Here is a 26286-nt window from a genome sequence, read left to right as displayed (position 1 = left end):
AAAACTAGTTATTGGATCCGATAGGATTCCAAGAAGCCTTGGAAAGGTTTAGGGCTGGCTCTGCAAGTGATTCTGTAGATGGTCTGGTACAAACATGGAATAATGAACTCACTAGAGCAGTAGACACAATCACTCCTAAGCGTCCTCTCCGACTTGCTTTAAAGACAGCCCCGTGGTATTCAGAAGCGACGAGGTAGATGACTAGAGCGCAAGTGGAGGAAGACTTGGTGCAAGTCTGATCACACACAACACAGAACACATTTGAAAATCTATGCTCTGGCAGTGTGGGCAGCAAAGAAGCAGTTCTTTTCTGCCCGCATTGCTTCCGCAAATGCACATCCAGCTGAGTTGTCTAGGGTCGTGAGGGGGCTAGTATGTACTCCCTCCCCCTTGAATTTAAATTTGGAACCATTGATCACTCACTGTGACTTTTTAACGACTTTGTGGATAAAATCTCATATTCAGGCTGAGTTGGATTCCATAGTTATTGCAGAGTCTACTGTGAAGGTGTCCAGCAACTCCTTTTATGGGATTAAATTGTCCATTTGTGACTCCGGAGGAAGTGGACAAACTGCTTCGGACTGTGCGCCCTACAACCTGTTCTCTTGACCCTTGCCCAGCTTCCCTTATCTCATCTGATAATCATATTCTCAGAGAGGGTCTGGTAAATATTATACATCTATGCTCAGATCTATGCTTTGCAATATGTGCAGCAAAGAAGCGATTCTTTTCCGCCCGTATCGCATCCGCAAGTTCACGTCTGGCAGAGTTGTTCAGGGGAAAGGGACTAGTGTGTGCCCCTTCCCCCTTAAATCAGTATTTGGAACCAACAATTACTCGCTGTGATGTTTTTAATGAGTTTTTTGTGGACAAAATCTCTCGTATTCGGGCTGACTTAGCTTCAAACTCTATAATTGTTAGTGTCTGATGCTGAGGTGCCCAGCAGCTCCTCTTATGTGATGACACTGGATCAGTTTCAGTTCTTGACTCCTGAGGATGTAGACAAGCTGCTTGGAATGGTGCGACCTACCACCTGCTCTCTTGATTCTTGCCCAACATGGCTTATACTATCTGGCAGGGAGGCTGTTGTAGAAATTATAAATGTTTCTCTGAGGGAGGTCAGAATGCCTCCTTGTCTTAAGGAGGCAATCATTAGACCACTTCTGAAGAAGCCTGCCTTGGATCCCTCAGAGTTAAGCAACTACAGGCCTGTCTCCAACCTTCCATGGCTGGGCAAGGTGATTGAGAAGGTGATGGCCTCCCAGCTCCAGGCGGTCTTGGAGGAAACTGATTATCTAGACCCATTTCAAACTGGCTTTCAGGTGGGCTATGGGGTGGAGACTGCTTTGATTGGCCTGATGGATGATCTCCAATTGGGAAATGACAGAGGGAGTTAGGGATGAGCCCGGACTGTTCCGGAGGCCATTCTGAAGGCCTCCGAACCAGTCCGGACATGAGGGTGGTCCGGCAGTCCAGCACTGGTAAGGGGGGCTCCTTAAGGGCAGGGGAGGGTGTACTTCCCCCCCCCCACGGTGTTTCCCCCGCCGGCACATTCATTTAGTAAAGCTTTTGGGGCGGCAGGATACCTCCCTGCTGCCCTTTCCCCCAGTCATCGGCAAAAGGCTTCACAAAGCCTTTTGCGCATGCGCACGTCATGTCTCCGTGTCACGTGCACGCACAATGTGCGCACACACAAAAGGCTTTGTGAAGCCTTTTGCCGACAACTGGGGGAAGGGGCGGCAGGGAGGTATCCTGCTGCCCCAAAAGCTTTACTAAACGAACGTGCTGGCGGGGGAAACGCGGCCGTGGGGGGTAAGTACACCCTCCTCCGCCCTTAAAGAGCCCCCTTCACCAGTGCCGGACCGCCGGACCGCGGTTCCATGCACATCCCTAGATGAAGTGTGACTCTGTTGGTCCTTTTGGATTTCTCAGTGGCCTTCAATACTACTGACCATAGTATCCTTCTGGAATGTCTGAGGGGGTTGGGGGTGGGAGGCACTGCTTTGCAATGGCAGATTCCAGATGGTGTCTCTTGAAGACTTCTTTAAACTCTGAACTTTTGTATGGTGTCCCTCAGGGCTCCATATTGTCTCCTGTGTTTTTTAACATCTAAATGAAACTGCAGGGTGTTATCAATATGCTGATGACACCCAAATCTATTTCTCCATGTCAATATCATTGGGAGAAGGCATAACCTCCTTAAATGCCTGCCTGGAGGCAGTAATAGGATGGATGAGAGATAACAAACTGAGGCCGAATTCAGATAAGACGGAGGTACTTATTGTGTGGGGTTGGAACTTGGGAGACGATTTTGATCTGCCTGTTCTGGATGGGGTCATACTCCCCCAGAAGGAAAAGGTACACAGTCTGGGGGTGCTTCTGGATCAAAACCTCTAGCTGGTGTCCCAAGTTGAGGCGGTGGCTAGAGGTGCTTTCTGTCAGCTTCGGCGGATACATCAGCTGCATATGTTTCTTGAGATGAACGACCTCAGAACAGTAGTATATATGCTGGTAACTTCCAGGCTGGACTACTGCAATGCGCTCTATGTGGGGCTGCCTTTGTACATAGTCCAGGAACTGCAGTTGGCCCAGAATGCGGCGGCCAGGTTGGTCTCTGGGTCATCTAGGAAAGACCATATTATTCCTGTGTTGAAAGAGCTACACTTACTGCCGATAAGTTTCCAGGCAAAATATTAATGATAATAATAATTATTAATAATAAATAATATTTTTGTTCGGCATTGTTCCCGCATATTCTTACCACCACAAAACTGAAGCATCTATGTTACTTTGACCTTCGACAATGAGGTACATGCATGGGTATGTATGCTAACAAGGATATGGAAAGCATGTTTCTCTTCCACTTAGGGCTAGGTGGAGACTGCTCCATTCAAATTCGCTACTGTTTTGCCCACCCATCCTAATTTTGAGGTTAAGGAGAGCTTGTTCCAGGCTTTCTCACAACGCCATTTTAATGTGCTTCAGTGCACACCCCCAATCGGGAAACATACCCATTTTCTTAGTCTGTTTGGAAGAGAAGAAAGGCTGATGTCTGTGGCAGGTAAGGTTGTTGCAGAGTAATGTAAGAATACACAGCAGAGTTGAGGATAAAACGACGAGGCTTGTATTTATTTGCAGAAGAACAAATAACAAAAGAACTATCTTCTATCCAGGAGCTACTTCTTTACAGCTCAAAGGCTGAAACAGTTGTGAGGATTCAGACACAGGACTGAATTCAAAAGTCAAATCAACCAATCAATGAACTAGGCCAAATCACACATAGAAATAAATACTGTATAGAGAAGAGCACAGACAATATACACAATAGGAAAGAAGTTTCAACAAAGGTGACAGAGGCTATCTTAAGCTGATGATGTAGAGAGAAGGAGGCAGCAGAAGAGTATATGGCTACTGTCACCAAAGGGAATGACTGGCATGACTCATTTTTCTTGAATCAACATGCTATTTAAAATGCAAATTTATCATTTCAGGATTCAGTTCTCTTTGGCAGGACCTCTGGTCTGGACATTGTTATTAAAGAGCCCATCCCTGGAAGACCTGTTACATGGTCAGGGCCTGGTTTTGTACGTGTTCTGAATGGAGCAGGATTAAGATTTATGATCAACAACATCCCTTTCCTGATGGATTTTAACTTCATTATACGCTATGAGCCTGAGGTGATTATACGTTATAATTTTCAGGTGTTAGCTACACAGTCCCTGGTAGGTTCACACTCATATTTTAATGTGGTGAAAATCAAAATGAATTAAAATATGCCTTTGGAGTAAAAGATGAGATTGAGTATATTGAACCAAGACCTGCCCAATTTGTTGTGATTCTCAAGTTTATTTTTGACAACTACAACATCATTTTCACTCATCAATTTTGTAAGATGTCTGTTATTTCCAAATACAATGAATATTTATATACCACTTTTCAACAAAAAAATTCCTAAAGTGGTCTCCAAATAAATAAATAAGGCTCTCTGTCCCCAAGGGTTCAGAATCTGAAAAAGAAACATAAGATAACCAGCAATAGCCACTGGAGGGACGCTGTGCTGGGGATGGATACGGCCAGTTGCTCTCCCCCTGCTCAATAAAGAGAATCACCACTTTTAAAAGGTGCCTTTTTGCTAAGCATCCCCATATGGTGAAATTTGAAATGACCACTCTGCACAGACTCATTAAGAACAAAAATTCTTAGCTTTCACCACATTGGTGAGATTTTTCACAGCCAGTGGTTGCAAAAGCTTTTTTATAGCCAACTAACTGCATGCATCAACCTCACAGAACTACAGGAGTAGCAGAAGACAAGACATAGGAATGTGTGTGTGTGTGTGTGTGTGTGTGTATGCACGCGCATGCATGTACGTACACACACATACACACATGTACTCGGTACCCAATCCCCAGGCTTATGACAAACAGCAGTATGAGGATCTGCATCTGTTTGGGTATGAGTAGACACATGTATTGCTGAATGGGATTGGTGGTTGTTGGGGGCACACAAAAGTTGTATGCACCCATGTGCATCAAGCTGATCCACATGCAAAAATGATGCCAACATGAATTGTTGTCAGGTCTTGACCTGGCTTCAAGGCAGGTTACCGCTGGTGAGAATAATTGCAGAGCAGTCTGATGAAGGTTAAAGGGGGACAGAAGCAGCAGATGTGGTCAAGACAGGCTGGGGTCAAATACAAGGCAATACTGTTGCTCAGTTAAGTGGCTTTGCTCAGACTAAGAAACCAAGCCTGGAACTACTGTTATATAGGGCCAGTTAGGACCATAGGGGTCCCTCAGGTCACCTGGGCTGAAAGTCTCACCAGCACTGTCAGTTCCAACCATTACCCACCTAATGGCTCAGTGGGGAAATGACTTGCCTAGCAAGCATGAGGTTGCTAGTTTGAATCCCCACTGGTATGTTTCCCAGAATATGGGAATCACCTGTATCGGGCAGATATAGGAAGGTGCTGAAAGGCATCATCTCATACTGTGAGGGAGGAGGCAATGGTAAACTCCTCCTGTATTCTACCAAAGAAAACCACATGGCTCTGTGGTCGCCAGGAGTCAACACTGACCCTAGGGCACAATTTTACTTTTACTGCAGTAGAGAGCAGGCTAATGACTCTCTCTCCCTTAGAGCTGCATGGAGTAGGGCCCCTGAACCCTACTGCAAGAATCCCCAGTTTGAGACCTCTGGCAACTTACATTTGTGCTTATTGTTTCTGGTGGAACAAGATGTACCTCTCTATATATGTATGCAAGAAATCAATACTTTTTAAATTTTGCATGGAAATCAACTTAATTTTCTTCCCAAAATATAGTATTTAGAAGACTGGATAGCAAGCATTGTTGTAAAGCCTTCTGGTACAATGGAAAGTGAACACTGCAGGAACAAAGCAAGCCTGCAAGAGCCATTCTCACTTACTCTGCCATCTACAAAGAGGTGTGACTATTACTCTATTATTGTTGATGTTTTTTGCTACTGAAACATGCATGCTTTTGCAACATCTATGTATTGGGAAATAAGAGCCCCAATAAATTGATCATAAAAATTTCAGAGTATAAAGTATAGGTGGTGATTCTGTGTCTCTCTGTGTGTACAGTGAAAGCATTTGTATGTGTGTGAAATAGAGGCAGCTGGAGGGTGAAGCGGCTATATGTGGAAGTGGGAGGAAGAGAGGAGTAAATAAGCTCTACCATTATTTTTATGGCATGTTCCTTCTAATCAACAGAATTCAAATGCACTCTACTCCTGTCTGCCTAGAACCAGAGATGAAATATTTTGTAGATGTCTATTTTTTCAAATCTTCTGCTTCTGACCCAAATACTCAGTCATCCATTCTAATTGATTCAGTAAGTAGTCCTGCTGCATAGCAGCTTTTCCTTGTCTTTGATATCATTTGATTGAGTGAGTGATTGCTCCATTTATTCATTATATTATTTACTAGTATTTTTCAGCCCGTTGAAATAACGGGCGCTAGTTGCCTTCTCCGCCCTCCCCCGCTGCATCCTCCCGGCCGGACCTTCCGCCTTCCGCAGTGGTTTGGGGGGGGGCCCTCCGCGGTGGTACCGCCCGCCGCCGCCTTTGGCCTTCTGGGCGGGCGGTGAGTTCCGCCGCCGCCAACAAGAGTGCCGCCTTCCGACCCGCCAGACCCGCCGCCGCCTCTGTCCTTTTCGGCGGGCGGGCAAGACCCGCCGCCGCCTCTCCTCTCCCCGCAGCCGGGCTGGACCCGCCGCCGCCTCTGCCCTCCCCGTGGCCGCCTCCGGCCTCCCCTCAGCCTGGCCGACCAACCGGCCAACGTGGCCGCCTGGTGCCTGCGGCCGTTTCTCCCTTGGCCATTCTGGGCATGCGCTCTGTGCATGCCCAAAACGGCCAAGGGAGACACGGGCGCACACCCAGGCACTTTATTATAGAGGATATCCCACATATCAGCCATGGAGGCAATAACCACTATAGTACATATTAAATAGTACAACAGGTAGTATTTTATGTTCTTGCTCACTTCCTTTTCTGTTCAGATTCTAGTATCTTTCTTAGGCCTCAAACCTATTCTTCATTGACTCTCAGAATTTCTCCCCCCACCCCAATTCCAATTATCTCTGGAATCCTGCCACTGTTGTCCTGCCACTGTTTTTTCCTTCTTTAGTAACGTTCGTATTTTAATCTTTTACATTTTTAAAATTTCATTTTTATACCATCCTTTCCCCAAGAACTTCAGGACACCATACATGTCTCACCCTCTGAACCATTTTTATCCTCACAACAACCTTGTGAGGTTGGTTGGGCTGAGAGATACTGGCTATCCCAAGGTCACCCAATGAACCTCAAGACTGTGAGGATTTCAATCCAGTTTTACCACTCTATCAGATTTTCCTCCCCTTAATTCTTATGCTGCAGTCTCAATATTCCAGGTATTGTCAAGGATACTTTAGGGTGGGGTGGGCAACTTGAGGCTCTCCAGCTGTTATTGGATTACAAATCCCATCACCCCCAGCCTTAATAAATTGCAGCTGGGGATGATGGGAGTTGTAGTCCAACAGCAGCTGGAGAGTCCCAGGTTGACCACCCCTGTCTTAGGTCATATCTCCACCCATAGACATACTGACTTATTTCCATTTGCCCCTAACTTTCCTGTTCATTTAAGTTTCACTGCAAGTTTATGACAGGGACTTGCCTGTTTTATTTATTATATAGCACCTAGTGTACAATTTATGCTTTTATTTGAACAATTGTATATATGGTTCATATTGCATTCTCATGATCTGCCATTTTATGGTGAGACACATGAGAGAAGGACATTTATAAATTACTTAGTACCCTTTACAGGACAATTATAAGCAATAAAAATAATCCCTAATGCAATTATATGTTTATATTCACATGCCATTTTTAATTCCTGCACTGACTAACTCATTTATCCATTTGTAGGTATACTTGGGGTGAATTATTCAGTGTAGAGTTGAGTATAAGATTCAAATCCACAACTAACCAAGAAGAGAAATTATTAGTTTAAAAGGTGCTAATGGTCTTTGCAAACCAGCCATGCTTCAAAGCAGCAATCAATAGATTGCATTCCCAGTGGTGATGCATTTGTATGAGTGGTTAGACAATAATTCCAGTGTAAAAGGACACTAAGAAGTCAATTCAACAGCTGAGGAAGATTTTGCTAAACTATACTTTATACTCCTAAAATATATAATGAGCCAAAATGTTTCTTTGCTTTTGTCAATTCCAAAGCTTGGGCTCATTCCCAGAATCAGTTCTGTAGAAAATCTTTGCAACATAAAAGATTTAGAAGAGTACCAGCAGTATCGCTGTATTGAAATAGCTTCAGAGGTTGGACCGCATATCCTTCCAGAAGTGTGTGCAAAACTAATAGCAAGTCTGTCTGCCCGTATTCACAACGGAGCAGTTCGTAAGTATTAGTGCTGATTGCTTTAATTTATTTGTGTGCTGCCTTTGCACACAGCTTATATTCCCCAAGGAGGCACAGAAGTAATTTATGTACTTCTGATATTTTTGAAGAAAACTTTGAAAATTGAATTGGGACATGATGGTCACTAGTACTGTTGTTTGGCATGTTGTATGGGCCTGACTTTGAAAGATGTTCAGAAACAGTGCAAAATACAACAGCCTGTTTCAGACTGGATACTGAACATAAAATGTTGATTTCCAGATATCTCTGCTGGCTCCCAGGTCACTTTGGAGCACAGTTCAAGGTGCTGGTTAGAGAGCACTCCTGCCTGTTTGCACTCTCCCACTCTATTAAGAGAATCAAACTGGATGATATCCAGTACATCATGTAGAGAACAGCAAGTGTGCACAGTTTTTCTTTGCTCACCTGGTCTCAGCAGTTCCCACATGTACATGCAGGGCTGAATCACACCTTGCATGGTCTGAGTCACTACTTTAATGTGTTAAATCAACCCTGCAATTAGGACATGCAATTTGGTGGCATTCCAATGGTTCATCTCCACATATACTTTGTAGGACAGGCTGGGGGCAGGGATGGTGTACTGGAGGCGGGAGGGTGTAGGGAGGAACTATGAACACTCAATTTACTCCATGCAGTGGGCTGGCATACTGTCCAGTCTAGCTCAATAAGTGAGGCAGTGCTTAGAAATGCCAAATGACTGCAGAAGTTACATCAACAGGAATAAGAAGCCAGACCTTAACAGTGGTGGCTCTCTGGTGTACTGTTATGTCAGTGAAACTCAGCAATGGATATGTCTACTTGTTATAGAATGCAGATGTATTCCACAAGACACAAAAGCAAACCCAAACATGTTTGTTTGGGTAAGTTTTTGGCTTCTCATAACATTGAAATTGTATTAGTTGGCTTTTCTGTTCTACCTGATATTTATTATGATATTTAATTATGTTCAGGCTGTGTTGATATTATCTTGTTAAATGCCACCTTGCTGTCATGAGGAAGTTCAGGGTATAAACATTTTAAATTAATAAATACAAATTTAACTGTGATCTATAAAGATTTAAGCAGAGGGTATTCTTTGTTGCCAGCCTGCAAGTGCCACCCACAAGGCTCAACAAGCTCTAATTGCAAGAAACTTGGAGGCCAGTGTCAGTGCAAACCAAATGTCATAGGTCGTTGTTGTGATAAATGCTCAGCTGGAAGTCACAGCTTTGGGTCACAAGGTTGCCACCGTAAGTACTGAACTGCATTCATATTTATAAGGCGTGTATGTGAGTTGCTTTTAAAAATTCACTTTTTTAACCTCATGGTCAATTTGCAAAGACTTTAGTTTGTCTTGGACCTAGGAGACCTGAACTGAAGTCCCATGACACATGAACATACTAGGTGTCTTTTGACAGGTTCCTAGTTTCCCATCTGCAAAATGGAAATAAGGGTGACTTGCTTCACAGCACACTGACAGGGATAGATATGATAGGAATTATCAGGCGCTTTGTACAGTCAGCAAAAAACAAGAGACAGCTAGGCAGATACCTAACTTTTTACCCAGGCTTTTAGATGAGGATTGTTTTTTGTTGCCGCTGCTTTGTATTTTATGGTTATTTTGTGTGTGTGTTTAAAACCTTAATTAGATTGGTATTTTATATTCAATTTTAATATTTTATTGTGTAATTGTATAGTCTTATCTTGTGTTAAATGGCTGTAAACCGCCTTAGGGTTTTTAAATGAAAGGCGGTATATAAATTTAACAATGAATGAATGAAATACCTGTGTTCCATTACACTGAGGATTTTATAGTCGGATAATAAAACAATACATCTCTTTGACTGTCATCTCTGCTTTTGTCATCAAGCATGTGAGTGTCATCCTCAAGGATCAGTGAGTACTCTGTGTGACCAGGTGACAGGACAGTGTTCATGCCGCCCAGAAGTAGATGGTCAACAGTGCAGTCAGTGCCTGGCTGGATATTTTGGATTTCCCCATTGTCGGCCTTGTCCTTGCAATGGTTTTGCAGAACTTTGTGATCCACAGACTGGAGCTTGCTTGAACTGCAGAGCATTTACAGTTGGAACCAACTGTGAAAGGTATGGATGGACAGTTATTTAGAATATTTATTTTTATTTATTTATTTTTTATATTTTTATACCACCTGATTTATACACACACACACACACATGGTGTACAAAATTTAAAGATAATATAAAAGTCACAAATTAAAATCCACCAAACACAATAAAAACAACATAAATGTTATTAAAACAAATTATTAAAATTAATTCTAATTAAAAGCCTGCGAAAACAGGTGAGTCTTTTCTGAAAACAGAGAAGAAGATGCTCTTATTTCATCAGGGAGCATATTCCAAAGCCCCAGAGCAACCACAGAAAAAGCCCGGACCCGGGTCACCACCAGACCAGCCGCAGGCAGCCGTAATCTGACCTCTCCAGAGGTGCAAATAGGTAGAGGCACTGACATAGAATCATTAGCATGACAAGAAGGATACTCTTTTTACAAATGCAGATGCAGCTCTTCAGTACTCTCTCCCTCTCCCCCGCCCTCTCCCACCATTGACTAGAAGGAGGAGAGGAGAGCTGGTCTTGTGGTAGCAAGCATGACTTGTCCCCCTAGCTAAGCAGGGTCTGCCCTGGTTGCATATGAATGGGAGACTTGATGTGTGAGCACTGCAAGATATTCCCCTCAGGGGATGGAGCCGCTCTGGGAAGAGCGGAAGGTTTCAAGTTCCTTCCCTGGCATCTCCAAGATAGGGCTGAGAGAGATTCCTGCCTGAAACCTTGGAGAAGCCGCTGCCAGTCTGTGAAGACGATACTGAGCTAGATAGACAAATGGTCTGACTCAGTATATGGCAGTTTCGTATGTTCGTATGAAAACACAAAGGGAAACATGTGAACTTGCATCAAAAGCAAACCCGAGAGCAGAGGGGAGGGGCTGCTTCCCTCAGTTCTGTGAGTGTACTTCGAAGTGGCCTTGCTCAAGACTTACCCGGAAGCATGAAGCCATGTTCGAATAACTCACAGAAGGGGTTTACCATTGCCCTCTCCCATGCAGTATGAGATGATGCCTTTCAGCATCTTCTTATATCTCTGCTGAAGAAATAGATCTTCTTTATCTCCTCATTCAGCTGTCCCCCTCAGATGCTATGCAGATTACTCATGCTGTGGAGCATGAGTAACTTGCATGGAGGAAGGGCTAGATGGGGATACGAGAGGCATATGTAGGCCTCTCATTCCCTGCAACAGCCTTCACACTGACAGCAAACTCATGTGTACACATCAGATGCTCATGTGTAGGCAGGAGGAAAGGGAAATATGGCTTTATTGATCCCTGTGAGAATCTTTCTGGTGTGGTCACTGCACCTGCATGTGGACTAGATCAGTCCCACAACAATTAGAAAGTCTACAAAAAGAATGCAACACATACTTTATCTTCTCTTTATTAGAATATGTGTTTTATGAGCAAATACTGAAATCTCAGTTAACTAAAATTCATCTATAATACATTCTAAGGCTGGCCATTTCACCAGAAATTGCACTAATTTTATAATTGATTTTAAAAATACCATGATGTATAAGCAAATATACTAAATATTAAGATGATGGTGATCCATTTTTATGCAAATTATTGCTTTTTGTGATGGCACGGCCTTTGCTGCTGAACACATTGACAGCCTATAGAATTTTTTTTAAAAAATTTGTTTATTTGATTTGATTTCTATACCACCCTTCCAAAAATGGCTCAGGGCGGTTCACACAGAGAAATAACAAATAAATAAGATAAACAAAATGGATCCCTGTCCCCAAAGGGCTCACAATCTAAAAAGAAACATAAGATAGACACCAGCAAAAGTCACTGGAAGTACTGTGCTGGGGGTGTATAGGGCCAATTACTCTCCCCCTGCTCAATAAAGAGAATCACCACATTAAAAGGTGCCTCTTTGCCCAGTTAGCAGGGGTTAGCAGGAAATACAAAGTAGTGTGAACTTAACAACTGAACAATAGCCTTTTAAAGGTAATGACCACAATCCAACACAGAATTGGCCTGCCCATCGCCTGCCTCAATTCATATGAGGACGTGAACCAACTATAAATCCTGAAGTGGTGACAGAATTGGGATATCAGGAAGGGATTCAGCTTTGGTACTCATCCCCAGCTCTGGCCAAAGAAAAAGTCAGCCAAGAAAGTCACTTCAAGAATGTGAGTCAAGGAAACTTTCTAGTACCCTTATAGGACTGTGATTCCTATGAAGGCTTCTGAGAGTGGGTCTTGCTTCTGGTCTGTGCAACTATGATACCTGCTCTTGTGATATACAGATTGTCTTCACTTTCACCTTCCTCTCCATCTGCTTTGCCAACCCCTAAACTCCACAGAAGCTAGTCTGACAGTTGATTTCAGAGGGCTGAACTCCACATAACTCTGTTAGACAATGGACCAGGTCTCACGATGAGTGAGACCCAGTTTGGGGCAGTGAGCGGGAAGAGCGGGCTAAGCTCACGAGCGGGCAGGGAGCCCTGGGCGGCTGGATCGACCACCCACATGATGGCCAGCCCCATGACGGAGCCGGTGGGGGGAGCAGGAGCCACGTGGCCCCCGCAAGCCGCAGTATGCCCTGCGCGAGCGCACAGGGCATACTGGGAAGGCCCCCGGAGCAGAGAGGTGGCTTTTCGCCTCCCGGCCGGGGGTCTACTCATGAGTAGGCACGACGCGAAGGCGCGCCGCGGCAGCTCACAATCCTAAAAAGCAAGTTTGCTGGAGCGCTCGCTCCGCAAACCTGCTTTTTAGCAGGGGTTCTCGAGCGGGTTACCCACTCAAGAACCACCAGGCTCGGCTGCGAGCCCGGTGGTTCCTACGGTCAACAAAAATCGGGCTAGCCTCGCTAGCCCGATTTTTGTTGATCGTGAGAATCGCCCCAATGACTTTATATATGCTATGTGTACTTGGAGTTTGGGGAATGTTGCATTGTTTCAAATACTTAAAATTTGTCAGAGCTCCATGCATTCTGTGCCAAAATAACTAGTGTTGTTATAGTAACCAAGGCCTAGCATATTAAAAAGGATGAAGGAGGAACTGTAATTTGGAATGGCATGGAAACACTGTGTAGCAGGATATTATTGTACTATTTTTTTGGCAGGTGCATGGATGGTTATTATGGCAATCCACTCAATAGAGAGCCTTGTCGCCCCTGCATGTGTCCTGATTCTCCTACAAGCAGTAGGTATTTTGCACATTCCTGTTACCAAGTGCCTGGAACTTCGCTATTAGTCTGCAACTGTTTGGCAGGCTACTCAGGTAGGAAGCAAGTAATCCTTTATGAGTTTTATCATTTTGAATTCCTTGGTCAGACCCTCAGGAAAATTACATTATATTCTTAATATATCTGTTCAGCTATATAAGGAGAAGTTCTATTTTAAAAACTGTTGTAATAGCTGCTCATTCCTTTATCTCACTTATTTTGTTACACAAACTGAAATATATTATTAATACATTATTATTATTATTTATTTACTGCTTCCAACAAAACAAGTTATAAAAGTAGTGTACATAGAAAAAGGAATAAGAAAATGATCCCCTGTCCCAAATGGTTCATATTCTTTATTTTAAAAAAACCTCAAGGGAGACATCAGCAACTGCCACTGGAAGAATGCTGTGCCGGGTAGGCCCAGTTGCTCTCCCACTGCTAAAAGCCACCACTTGAATTTTGCCTACTTAGCCAAGGCATTTTGCATGCCTTATTAGTAGTGGATCTGTAACAGGTGTGGGCAAACTTGGCCTTTCTGCTGTTGGACTACAACTTCCATCTTCCCCATTCACAATAGGCTGGGGATGCTGGGAGTTATAAAACAACTGGAGGGCCAAGTCTGCCCACTCCTGATCTATAAGCAGTTTAAGTCAAGGTTTTTAAAAAATATGGATAACTGAGATTGTTGAAAATGAGGAGTGGTGTCAGAAGTCTCTGACTTCTTTTGCAATTAGAAAATGAAGTGACAGTAGGCAGAAGTAGCATGGGCAGCAGTAGGAACTCAGAATTTATTATGAGAGCCAGGATTATGGTTAAAAAACATGATATATGTCATGGGTTCCCAAGGTTGGGTCATCAAATGTTGTTGGACTACAACTCCTATCATCAGGGGTCCACAAATTGAGAATCAGCTGACTAGCCAGCCATTATTCGTGCTTGCCCCCTTCAAGGGACATGGAAATGTTGGAGCAGGCTCTGAGACCAAAAGTGAAGATGGGCCCCTGCCCCTGTGGTTTCTTCTTCAGAGAGATGCGAGGTGGGGAACAAAGAGCAAGTTGTCACCCAGCCAGTGGGGGGGCCCTCTTTCAGGAAACCAGAGCCATTTGTCTCCATTTCTTCAATTATAGCGACACCCCTGCCCAAATCCTTTCTGGCATGCAGGCAGAAGGTTTAAGAGAGAAGTGGGTCTTCTTTCATTTGCACTGTAATATTAAGAGGATAAGAAACCCTAGGAGCCTTCTCCTACTGCTCAAAAGGGATTCCTGCTTTTTCATACCTTCAAAAATGGCATTGGAAATTAGATGTCTGGGAAGAAGATCTGTGTGGTGCTGAGTACTCTGTTTGCCAGAGGGCTGATGGCACTCACCACTGGCAACCTGGCAAGTGGATTTGTGGATGCCTGCCCATCATCCCCAGTGGCTAGGGTTGCATATGTTGTTGTAGTCCAACAACATATGCAGACCCAAGTTTAGGAACCGGGAGCATACCAAGGTTGGAGTGGGCCCGCAGACAAGATTTTAAAATGGGCCCCTCGCTGCCTTCCTTTCCTTCACCTGGCCCCATGTCTCTACAGCAGAAGAACATTAAGGACACGTGTAATATAGTGTAGCAGATTAACAGAATACAGGAGTCTACAGCTACAAGGTATAAACAACAGCAGAAGCAAATAATACAACAATATCAACTTTGTGAAATACAAGCGAGCAATTCATGCTTGTTGCCACAAGACCAGCTCTCCTCCCCTTCTGTGGTTTATTTGTTTATTGTTCAATTTTTATACTGCTTTTCATAAGGCATCCCAAGGCGGTTTACAAAAGTTAAAATACAATAAAACTCCATAAAAACCACATTTTAAAACCTTAAAATCAGTTCAACAGTAAAAACCATAAAACATCAAAACAAAACCCTGCCACCATAAAAAAGACAAAGAGAAGAGGAGAGATGAGAGACCTGACAACTTGGATTGAATTGGTCAAGTTAATGCATTTTCTTTAAAAACAAAAAACAAAAAAACACCTTGGAAAATGATAGTTTTCGTCTTGATCCAGATCAAGGTCAACTTCTTTGGATAGGTTAAGATAAAAGAAAGCATAGCAAGCCAGCAGAAATACCAATGTAGCTGCAAAGACAAGGCTGACTTCCTCTTTTTGCCTGGTGTGGTTTTCTTGGCTTCTGCTTTTAATCCTGTTGCTTTTGGGTTCCAAAAGAAGCTTCTGTTCCAAGCTTAACAATTTTTGTCAGGGTTGTAGCATTGATTTAAAAACCCCCAATATTTTTCATTTGGAAAAGGCAGGTGAAGGGATAACAAGGAAAAGCAGTTTAAATTTAGCAAACAATCAGGATGCTAGGCTAGCTCCACTCTTCTCCAACCAAACCTCAAGTATTGTGAGCCATTCTGGGAGTAAGGGATGTTTTTTTGAGGGAGAAACAACAAAGGCTTTATGTTGGGGATAGACTCGCTCTCTCACACACACACTCAGTCCATAAGTGTGGGAAGCAGGAGGCGGGAAACAAATCACACACAAAAAAACACACAGATAAGAGTTGTTTGACTTTCCTAGCTGAGCTCCACCCTTAGTTCAAGCAGGGGAGGAGCTCAAGACGAGGCTGGGCCATGACAGAGCTGCTGCTTTAATCCTTGTCAAAAGAGAAATCGGGAATCACAGAGTCTGAACCTGCTTGGGGGGGGGAATGCCCACATGCCCTCACTGCTTCACCCACATTCCCTCCCTGCTTGCTGCAGCCTACATCCCCTCTGCACTCACCAGGTCTCCGGAGAGGCTAACGTTAGCAGGAGGAGAAATGAACTATTGCCTTTCACAGGTGGGTGAGTGAGTGGGACGCTTTCTTTACATGCTGGCCTCTCTAGAGTGACTCTCTGGCCTCTCTTGAGTGACTCTCATCACTCAAGGACCTCTCAAGAACTCTCTACTCACTACCTTTAACCCTCCTCTTGCCTTGACCCTGAAAACTCGAGATCGCAGCACAGGATTTGAGGCTTCTGCTGGAGAGGGATGGGGAAGGAGTTGGGAGCCCTCACCCACCATTCTGCTGCTGCTGCTCCTCCTCCTGGGCATGCCCACTGCCTTTTCTGCTCCCAAGGGCCGAGCTTTTGTCTTGCATTGCTTTCGTCCCCAGTAGCAGGCAGTGGGTAGATTAGCCTCCCAAGAGCAGCTCCGGAGGAAAAGGGCCTGGGCCGCTCTTTCCAAAGCAGTAAAAACTTGAGGGGCCCTTAGAGGCTGTGGGCCAGGAGACATTTGTCTCCCTTTGCCTTATTAACCATACGCCCCTGTTAGGAATGCATGGTATATACAATGTAGGAACTGGATAGATCTGTCCAGTGAAGTTTCTAGATTTGTGGGCCATGGAAAATTTATTAACTTTCCAATGGAAAGCACAGTTGCATAACATGTGAGAAACACTAGTGTGGATATTTCCAACTGCCTGACAAGGAATGGTCTACATACTTTTACTGGGAATCAGCCAGTACAATTTTACTTCTTGAAATTTTGAGTCTTGCACTAGGCTGTTCTGGTGACTTTCTAAAAACAAATTGGAAATTTTATGCATGAAAATGAATTAACTAACAACTGTATTTTGGTTTGTTAGGCAATCAGTGTGACGAGTGCCCCAATGGGTTCTATGGCGATCCAAAGGTAGCAGCGGGTCAGTGTCTTCCATGCTCCTGCAATAACAACATTGATGTAGCAGATCCAGAATCATGTAACAAAATTACCGGAGAATGCTTAAAATGCTTATACAATACACACGGACCAAACTGCCAGTTCTGTAAACCAGGTTACTTTGGAACAGCACTTCTTCAGAACTGTAGAAGTAAGCAATCAACCAATTAGATAATATTGCCAGCCGTCTAGAACTAGGGAATTTAAATAAAATAAAATAGTGTGTCCAGAATAAATTATGCATGCTAAGAAAATTAGTATGAACTTCTTAATTAGTATCATTTATTGTGGGTTCATTTCTTTAAATAAAATGTAATGTTTTATTTGAGATAAGGAGAAAGGATAGAACTTTTATTATAAGGAGGGTCAAGAAAGTGTGTAAAATTTCAGTTCTGAAGATGTGGCGTCATACTTTTAAATCATGGTATTCACTAAAAAGTACTCTAGAAATCTCTCTCTCTCTCTCTCTCTCTCTCTCTCTCTCTCTGTATGTGTGTGTATATGTGTGTGTATATATATATATATATATATATATATATATATATATATATATATATATATAATCTCTCTCTCTCTCTCTCTCTATATATATATGTATATATATATGTATATAGAGATAGAGAGATAGACAGAGAGATGGATAGAGGGATAGATATAGATACAGATAATCTATTTAACAAGAAATGATTAGCACAGGTGCCTGTAAACTTGCTGTAAGATACCATATCTAACATATATGAACACATGAATAAGAAATGAGTCAGACCATTCAGGGGTGTAGCTATAATTGAGCAAAAGGGTTCAAAGAGCACGGGCCCCTAGCTCCTGAGGGCCCTCCAGTTCCACCCCTCCCTATTTTCTTCATTATCTACCTCACTCTAGGGGGCTACCAGAGAGAGGGATGAACACGGCCCCCTCTCCCCTAGCTACGCCCCTGAGACCATTGATCCATCTAGGTCAGTATTGTCCACAATACTGGGTCTCCAAGGCTTCAGACAGAGAGGCTTTCTTCACCACCACCACCCCCCCCGCCCTATCTGGAGATGCCAGGTATTGAACTCACAAAGCATGTGCTCTGTCACTGAACTATGCTCTTTTCCCTCACCTGGTGTAGTGACAGACTCTAATGAGACTGGAGGTTATGTACTTGGGGTATGTACTTTCAAACTCCTTCTAATAACCTTGTTACTGGAAAATAATTATCTCTTATACAGAAAGCACTGTTACAATGTTGGTGACAGATAGAATATCTGGAGCACAAGAAAGGAAGGAATCAAAGATAAAGCCAAGACTTCATGCCTGGCTGACAGGGTAGATGGTGATGACAATACAGAGAGCAGTCATGGAGGTTTTGGAGGAAAGTTGAGACATTCAGTCTTGGACATAATAACTTTTAGGTAGCAATGAGACATCAAAATAGATATATCAGAAAGGTGGTTGGAGGTAGCAGACTGACCATAGCAGGGAGATGTCTGGAGACTTAGATCTGGGTAAACAGTGAATAAATGCTTCTGAAAACTGTGATATTTGATGAGTGGAGAGAATAAAGTCTTACCAGAAAATGGGGGAGGGCAGGGCTTTAAAAGCAAATATTTGCTTTATTTTTAGGTTATTTTAATTAATATGTTATTGCCTTGTTGTTAATTGCCCTGCAGTCTTAGGACAAAGGGTGGTATTCAATCAATCAATCAATCAATGTATACATATACACACAAAATACAAAAAGAACCTGTTCTTTTTATAGGATTGCTCATTTCTTTGATTCATTTCATCACTTTCTTTTCAGAATGCAACTGCAACCCTTTGGGTGTGAGCCCAGCAGAATGCCCATCTGGAAATGGCTTCTGCATGTGTGACCAGACAACTGGAGTATGCCCATGCTTGCCTAATGTGATAGGCTCCAGATGTGACCAATGTGCTTCTGGGTACTGGAATATGAATCAGAGAACAGGATGTGACACCTGTGACTGTGACCCAAAGCACTCCCAAAATAACCTGTGTGATCAGGCAAGATTATTGTACTAATCATCAATTTGCCAATTATAATGCATATTTTAGGATCCTTTCTGACCCAGTCTCACAATCCTGGGAAGCATTTACATGTACATACAAGGAGAAAATGTGAAAATAAATACTGTAATAGTGAGGGGCAAAATGAAATAAGTGACAAGGTTGCTAGTCTGGATGCATTGGTGCCTGCAACCTAACCTCATCGCAATATTTTCTAGGAAACACTGATAGTTATATGTCTCTTCTCAATATAAACACCCAGTGTGTGGGGTGGGGGGAGCCCATGCTCTATAATGCAGTCATGTTCCTAGGGAGTATACGTGTGTATGCATGCATGCCCAGGGACATGAAATTACACCATGGAGGGAGGGCTTCTATGCTGCTGTGTCTGTGTTGAGAGAGAGATTGTAAGAGTGAGAATCATAAGGGTGACTATATATGCATAAAAGGCCTTTCTAGAAGTCATTTTTCTGAGCCTGCAGTGTCCTTTCAATTGGTTTAAGCTGCAGGAATGCAAGCACTGATCTCCACCAGAGCAGCTCAGTCATAACACTATGGCAAGTGCTACATACTCAGCTGGATAAACCATCATCTTATGCAAACTATAGAGTATGCCTGAGTCCAACTCAAGAGGTCTGTGTAACAATGTAGGTGCAGCATTTCTTAGGTTTAGAAACCAAACTATACACTGGGGTGAGTCACATGACCATCATGGGTGGGCTAGGAGGCACAGGCGGAAGGCTGCATTTAATCTACCTTCTCCCTAGATGACCCAACTCCTCCATCAGCGCGCCTCCCTCGTGCCCACACAGACAGCCCTGCTCCATACAGCTCCGTGAAGCATGGAGCAGGGTGGAGGGATCTGGACCAGATATTGTTGTTCTGGCCCCCAGGCATCCCTCAATGCAACAGATGGTATGTGCTTTGCATTGGGGATTCCCCCATCAGACAGGTGCTCTATGCGCCTGCCTCTGTGGCTCTTCAGGCTGCAGGGTAAGGGTGCGAGAATGCCCTTAACCTTGGCTAAAAGCTGGGTTTGTTAAGGGGGGTTTCGACAGGCAGGGAGGGGAGGGATCTGCAAGGATCCTGCCGCTTCTCACAAACAGCCTAACCCTGCTTGGGGCAGCCCGGGCAGGCTTGTTGTGAGAATAGCCTCACTCTCTGCTTCCTTTGGTGCCAATGGCAGTTTTCTGCCCAGGGCAAATTGCACCTGCAGAGCCCCTGATCTAAATCAGGAACAAGATGAGGGGCAAGATTGAGATCCTTCTTGCCCTCTACACCATGTTCCTGATCTAGAACCACCACCACCCCACCCTCAGCTGCGATTTAGGAGGGTGGAGAGCATACCAGGGCCAGTGACATGCTTGATGTGACATGCTTGATGTGATGAGTAGTTAGAGAATATCCTTTATTGCACCTGTTTGTTGGTAGAAGTGCAAAACCAAAATGTGAAAGGCTCCAGACCTAACTGTATCATTACATGCAGGTGCTTAGAACAGAAAATAAGTATGCCAGGATGCAGCTGGTAGTTCAATTAGTACATCAAAGGCAAAACATATTTGCAAAAAAAGAAGAGAATTGGTTCAGCCAAGTTTGTGTGTGTGTGGTTTTTTTTTACTGTGAATTCTTTTTACAGTTTACAGGTCAATGTCCATGTAAACTGGGCTATACTGGAAGACGTTGTGACATTTGTGACAAAAGTTATTTTGGTGATCCTCTAATCCATTGTATTGGTAAGTAGTGAGTGATTTTGAGATAGTTGGGTGGGTGACCATTCTTTTGTAAGTTAATTGCTCTTAATGACTTTGGTTCATCTCCATTCTGGAGGAGTACACCACTGAGGAATTTGAGAGTCACATGCTTCTTACCTCCTAGTAGAGACTCTTGAGGAAGTGTAGGATAACCAGATCCCTTTCTACCTTGCAAGGTGTGTGTGTTAAACCGGTGTGAACATGGCTGGGCAAGGATTGCAGCATCTTAGAATGCAAGGACTGTTGGAGATGGAGTTCCAGTGCATCGACCTTTTGCACCAAATATCCTAATGACCACAAGGGGCATTGGGAGTAGTGGTAGCTAGTGAGGGTCTCCTTACCTGTTCTGGCTTGCCTCTACTCTATGACATATATTTGTGTAAATAAACCAAATATTTTAATGACATTCTAAGTCTGCAGTGATTTGGCTTTTAAAGGATACCAGAAATTTGTCACTGGAGCAACTGGAGACAGGGTAACAATAGGATGACATTTGTTTCCGTTGTAGCTTGCCTTACTTCCAAGAAGAGCAACGTGTATAAGCTTTCAGGTGGTCTCCCATGCAGATACTGGCTGGGTACAGACCTGCTCAGCTTCAGAGATGGAATTGCATGTGCTACCAGTAAGCACAGGAATCCCCATTCAGTACCATGTTGTGTGAACCGCTGTGGTGAACTGTCCCTAACACTGTAGTGAATGGGGATGACTTTATATGCATGGGAGTGCAGACATCCACAAATGCAAGAAGCCTCAGTCTGTAACTTGCCCTACATTAACATATTGCTTTTTGAGGCCTTTTTGCTGAAGCAAAAAGTATGTTTTTAACTTTTGTAAACCGCCTTGGGGCTATATTTTAACGAAAGGCGGTATAAAAATGCAAAAATAAAAAAAAATAAATAAATAAGCCTTGCATTGTAGTACATAATACAATCCCAGAAAGTATGGTTTTATTTATTGTTTATAGAAGGACTTTTCTTTGTCTTTTATGTCTCCCCACTTCTAATTTCATTAGTTACTAATGAAAATGATACCATATTGGTTTTGTCTTCACCAGCATGTAAGTGTAACAAAGACGGAACTCTGAAGCCTGAATGTGATAAAGATACTGGAGTCTGTAGCTGCCGTGTTGGGGTCACTGGAAGGTTCTGTGACCAATGTAGCCGGGGTTACAATTATCAGGATTTCCCTGACTGTTCCCGCTGTCATGTTTGTTTTGATCAGTGGGATAATATAATTACTTGCTTATCTCAAAGAATCCAAAAGTTAATGAGCTTGGCTGCAACACTAGAAGACAAGAGGAACATGATATCGGGCTGTGATATAGACTTCAAAGGCTATGATGATACATTTTCTGAAATAGAAAGAATGTTAAAAAGTCCTATCTTGTCATCAGACATGCTCTTGACCATTAAGAATGATTATAACGACATTCGGTAAGATTTGTTTTCTCCGGACAGAGTGTTCCTCAGTCAGTCACCATAGAAGACCGTAGGTTTAGGTTACATCTTACTCTAGGTCTAGTATCATCTTTGGGAAATAGACAACTGAAGACCTGGAGGCCAAATGCCACTCGCAAAAGCTTCACATCTAGCCCCCAAGGACCCATGCATACAAGATGGGATGCTTTGACCCTCTGCCCCACCCCCACCCCCCACGCACGCACGCACGCGCGCACACACACACACACACACACACACAGTGTGAACAGTAAGAGATGTTTTAGAAGAGCCCTTTCCTTATCACACACCTCAAGATTGCTTGTTCCTATGCACAAGCTAAGGCTATAGGAAAACAGGAACAAGCAGTCAAGGAGCAAGCCTCTCTTCCTGTTTACACTGCAAGTGTTAAATAACTATATGTCTGAGTCTCAGCTCACATGAGCAAATCAGAGGGTAGAGTCAATGTTGCTCACTGTTCAGCCCTTAAGAATATGGCTTGAATTCAATATTAATCCCCAACCATGGTCTTCTGCACAATAAAATACACTACATTCCAACTGTATTTAATAGTTATCATAATAGCCCCATAATATGCTGCACCAATAACAGCATATTCCCCCTTCATGTAGTGGGTATGTGGGGGCAGGTAGCTTGGTGCTGGGAGACAAGCATGTTGTTTGCTTGTAATATTTTTAGCCTACTTTCCAAAGGGGAGAAAACTTGTGAGATCTAATAAGTTTTGAGTTTACATACCAACAGAAAACAAATTTTTGATACGTGGGAGGGGGTCCTAGGGAACGCTGATGGGGGTATTTTTAAGCACCACTCCTTTATCACTCATGTGTTTACAGTCTGATACAAACTAACAATACTTGGGGGGACCTAAGAGACCCTGAAGGAGATACTGTTATTTCAAACCATTTGTTATTTGAAACAAGATAGTGGCAACTCAGATTGTTCACATCACCCTTTGGAATTCATGTACTTACAGTCCAATAATAACCAAACTTACAGTCCATGGGAGGGGGTCCAGAGGTCCATTCCCTAATATTTGAGTTGTGGTCCCCAACTGTATCCATATTGTACTGCCATTCCAGATGATGCTAAAAACTAGGGCTGTGCAATCGTTTTGGTCCAATAGGAATATCAGACTGATATGCCCACTCTCAGACACTATTGGAAGGAATTTCCGATAAGATAGAAGGGAACCCCATTAGTTGCAATTCCAACTAAAATTCCTGCTGTCTTATTGGAAATCCTTCTATTTCCAAAAGTAATTAGGAACAAAACCAGCCCTACAGCTTGGAGAGACTCTTCAAGCCAGCTCCAGGCTGCTATTTAAGGACAGCAATGCAGCTCCAAAATCAGGGATGGGGCCCAAACTAACCCCTCCCCCCAGGAAGCACTTGCTTGGCCAGGGGTTTTTGCTGGTTACCCTGGCCCCCACCCCCCCAATTTTGAGGGTACAGTCCTTTAAATCCAGGTCTGGAGCTGGCTTAGAAAGGCTTTCTCTCCAAGCTGGCTTCCGAAAAAGATTATGGGCAAAATATTGGGTCAATGGCCACTCAGTACCAATAGTTTCGGGGAGGCTGTATTGGCCTCCCCATTTTTTAAAATTTTTTATTGCATGTCATTATTGGATCGGCATTGATCTGATATTTCTCCTATATAAACTCCTTTTTTAATTTTGGAATGCATCATATGTAAATATTGCTAATGTGCACATCTCTAAATCTTATTTGCCTGTTGGTCCATTTTAGACAAAAAGTTTCACAAATGTATCTACAACCTGACTCTTTGGATCAGTTTCCTAATCTCAGCAGCATGATAGAAGACATTTGGAAAGATGCTGACCAGCTTTCTGTAACCCTGCAAAACAGAACTGAGCTGCATCATAGAATTAATTACATGCACCTCCAAGGTAAGAAGGTAGATAATTAAATTTCATAAAATAAAATGAAAAACTAATTTACTACCTTACAGTGCAGAGTTTTTCAGAGCTCCTAAATTTAACTCTAATTTTTAAAAAAGAAAAATTTCATGTTGGCTTTGAGAACTCAGTTACTATTAGAGATGGCATGGAACAGCATTTGCGTTCCGAGCTCAGAATGGAACACAAATGCCCGGAACATTCCATTGGAACAATTGGTGGAACCAGTTCCAACAGAATGACAGAAAGGGGCCATTTTGGACTCCAAAACGGCACATTTCTGGCCTCTGTGCATATGCGGCAGCTATTTGCGTGGTGGTGCTGACCACACAAATGGCTGTTGTACATGCGCAGAAGTCAGAAGAGCGCCATTTTGGATTCCAAAATAGCATTCAGAATATTCTGAGTATTTCTACTTGGAACAGAGTCATTCTGTTCTGAGCTCGGAACAGGCCCTTCATTTGAAGGGCATTCTGTTCCAAGCTCGGAACGCTTGGAACGGCCCAGTTCACAGTTGGAATGTTCCAACTGCAAACCATTCTGCACATCCTAGTTACTATGCATGTTGAGAAGCTAGCAGAACTCTTTCTGTTACTAGACAGTTTCTCACCATCTTGGAAACTTTGGCCTCTGACCTAAGCAAGGCTGAGTGGGACCCTGTGCATACATAAGTGCTTAATATGGGTCAGGTTGCTATGTCAGACTAATCTGAGCCAGTGTCAAGCTACCTAGGGAAAGGTGATGCATCTGTCCTTAATTTCTTGCGTACCTAATTAAGCCAAAGATTGGTGGCACTATCTGCCATCTAGTGCTCAGACACTCACTTGACTGAGCACCTGTTGCGCACTCAAGCTTTTTTCCTCTTAAACTCTGGACTGCAGAGTCTAGACCTATTGAAACGAAATCACTGTCCCTGAGAGATCCTTGCATTGGTTGCTGTGCAAAGACCTGAACAAAATTGCCCTGGACATGCTTAGAATTAATCCATGTACCTGACTGCTTGAAGATCCTCTGGGCTCTGGAGAAAAACCACTGAATCCTGAAATGGAATCACTGAAGCTGGGCCACAGTGTTCCCTCTAAGATGTGTGCACACCCACACACTTTTTATGTCCACTCAGTCAATTTTAGATCCCACTCAGGTTAAATCAGGAAGGCCCCACTCTGAATATATGCCCCCGCACACTGCCTTGATACATTGCTGTCCAGAACAAAACTCATTCCGCACACAGATGAAAAGAATTAGAGAGAACACTGCTGGGCCATCCCCTGAGTGGGTTTGCTGTGGACTTGACTGACTTAGAGAACCTAGTGCTCACCTAGTGCTCCCTAGCTGTGGGTAAAGAGAATGCCATTAAAAGGCCATGGCCTTTTAAGTTTAGTGCCATGGTGGCACCTTGCAGGCTTTCATTGCCTGCCACTCTGGCTGGAACCCTTGAATCTCCTCCAGTGAGATTTGCCTCCTTTGGCTTAACTCATGAAACAGCAGATTAAGGACAAGTATCCTTTTTATTCCCTCTCTACACTATTCCTCCTCCCTGTCTCCTCACATTTCACCAGTCATCAGGCTTTTAATCTCTCTCTCTCTCTCTCTCTCTCTCTCTCTCTCTCAACATCATCATTCACCCTCTCTCCAAGCACAACTGAGATTGTATTAAGATTACTAAGTATCACACTTTTACACTGTGCCTCTGCTTTATATAAAATAAACTTTATTTTTCTTTCCAAAAGTCTTGCTTCTTAGTCCGTTTGCTCCTATGGGGCACACTAACATTGTCTTACCTCTGATTGGACTGTGGTCTGTGTTGTGCACATTTATTTATTTATTTGTGCACCACCTCAAGCTTGCATCTGGGCAGTTTACAACAACTTGCACATTTAGTTTTGAGTAATTTTCCTCAGTTTGATCTAAAAGCATTGGTAGCAGTATAAACATGTGGGAGCAAGTATGGTAACATTTTTCATAGTTCTCGTTTTCAGACATCCAAAATCTCACCAAGAAGGGAAGTTTTAGGACAGCAGTAGAAGTCCAAAAGCAAGCTAAAGCTGAGGAGTGGAACAAAAACTGTAATTTACTATTTTTCATGGGTATGCCAAAAATCTCAAGGGACAGAGAATACATCAAATCAAGAATTATGTGATATGAAACCATAGTCTCTATTTAATCCTTGTCCAATATAGTCAAACTGTCTGATAAATTCCTGCTCTGCTTTTTTCTGGACTATATGACTACCAGAGTGAATCTTTTTCAGTACAGAATCTCATAGGGTCCATGTGACAATGCATG

General features: G+C 43.3%; 1 protein-coding gene across 7 annotated transcripts in view; it reads left to right on the top strand.

Moving 5' to 3' along the window:
* The window catches only part of LAMB4 (laminin subunit beta 4), a 93051-nt gene that overhangs the window by 48117 nt on the left and 18648 nt on the right, over window positions 1–26286 (top strand). For all 7 annotated transcript variants that reach the window (XM_053258377.1, XM_053258379.1, XM_053258378.1 and 4 more), the window contains 12 exons: window positions 3492–3677; window positions 5324–5445; window positions 5735–5855; window positions 7741–7918; window positions 9025–9168; window positions 9789–10020; window positions 13080–13237; window positions 16797–17021; window positions 18657–18877; window positions 20517–20613; window positions 21686–22064; window positions 23831–23991. In XM_053258377.1, coding sequence (XP_053114352.1) covers window positions 3492–3677; window positions 5324–5445; window positions 5735–5855; window positions 7741–7918; window positions 9025–9168; window positions 9789–10020; window positions 13080–13237; window positions 16797–17021; window positions 18657–18877; window positions 20517–20613; window positions 21686–22064; window positions 23831–23991 — 2224 coding nt within the window. The remainder of the gene's footprint in view (window positions 1–3491; window positions 3678–5323; window positions 5446–5734; window positions 5856–7740; window positions 7919–9024; window positions 9169–9788; window positions 10021–13079; window positions 13238–16796; window positions 17022–18656; window positions 18878–20516; window positions 20614–21685; window positions 22065–23830; window positions 23992–26286) is intronic.

This window comes from Hemicordylus capensis, chromosome 5 (assembly GCF_027244095.1).
Source record: "Hemicordylus capensis ecotype Gifberg chromosome 5, rHemCap1.1.pri, whole genome shotgun sequence".
NCBI lineage: Eukaryota > Metazoa > Chordata > Lepidosauria > Squamata > Cordylidae > Hemicordylus > Hemicordylus capensis.
This window is presented reverse-complemented; position numbering and strand designations above follow the sequence as displayed.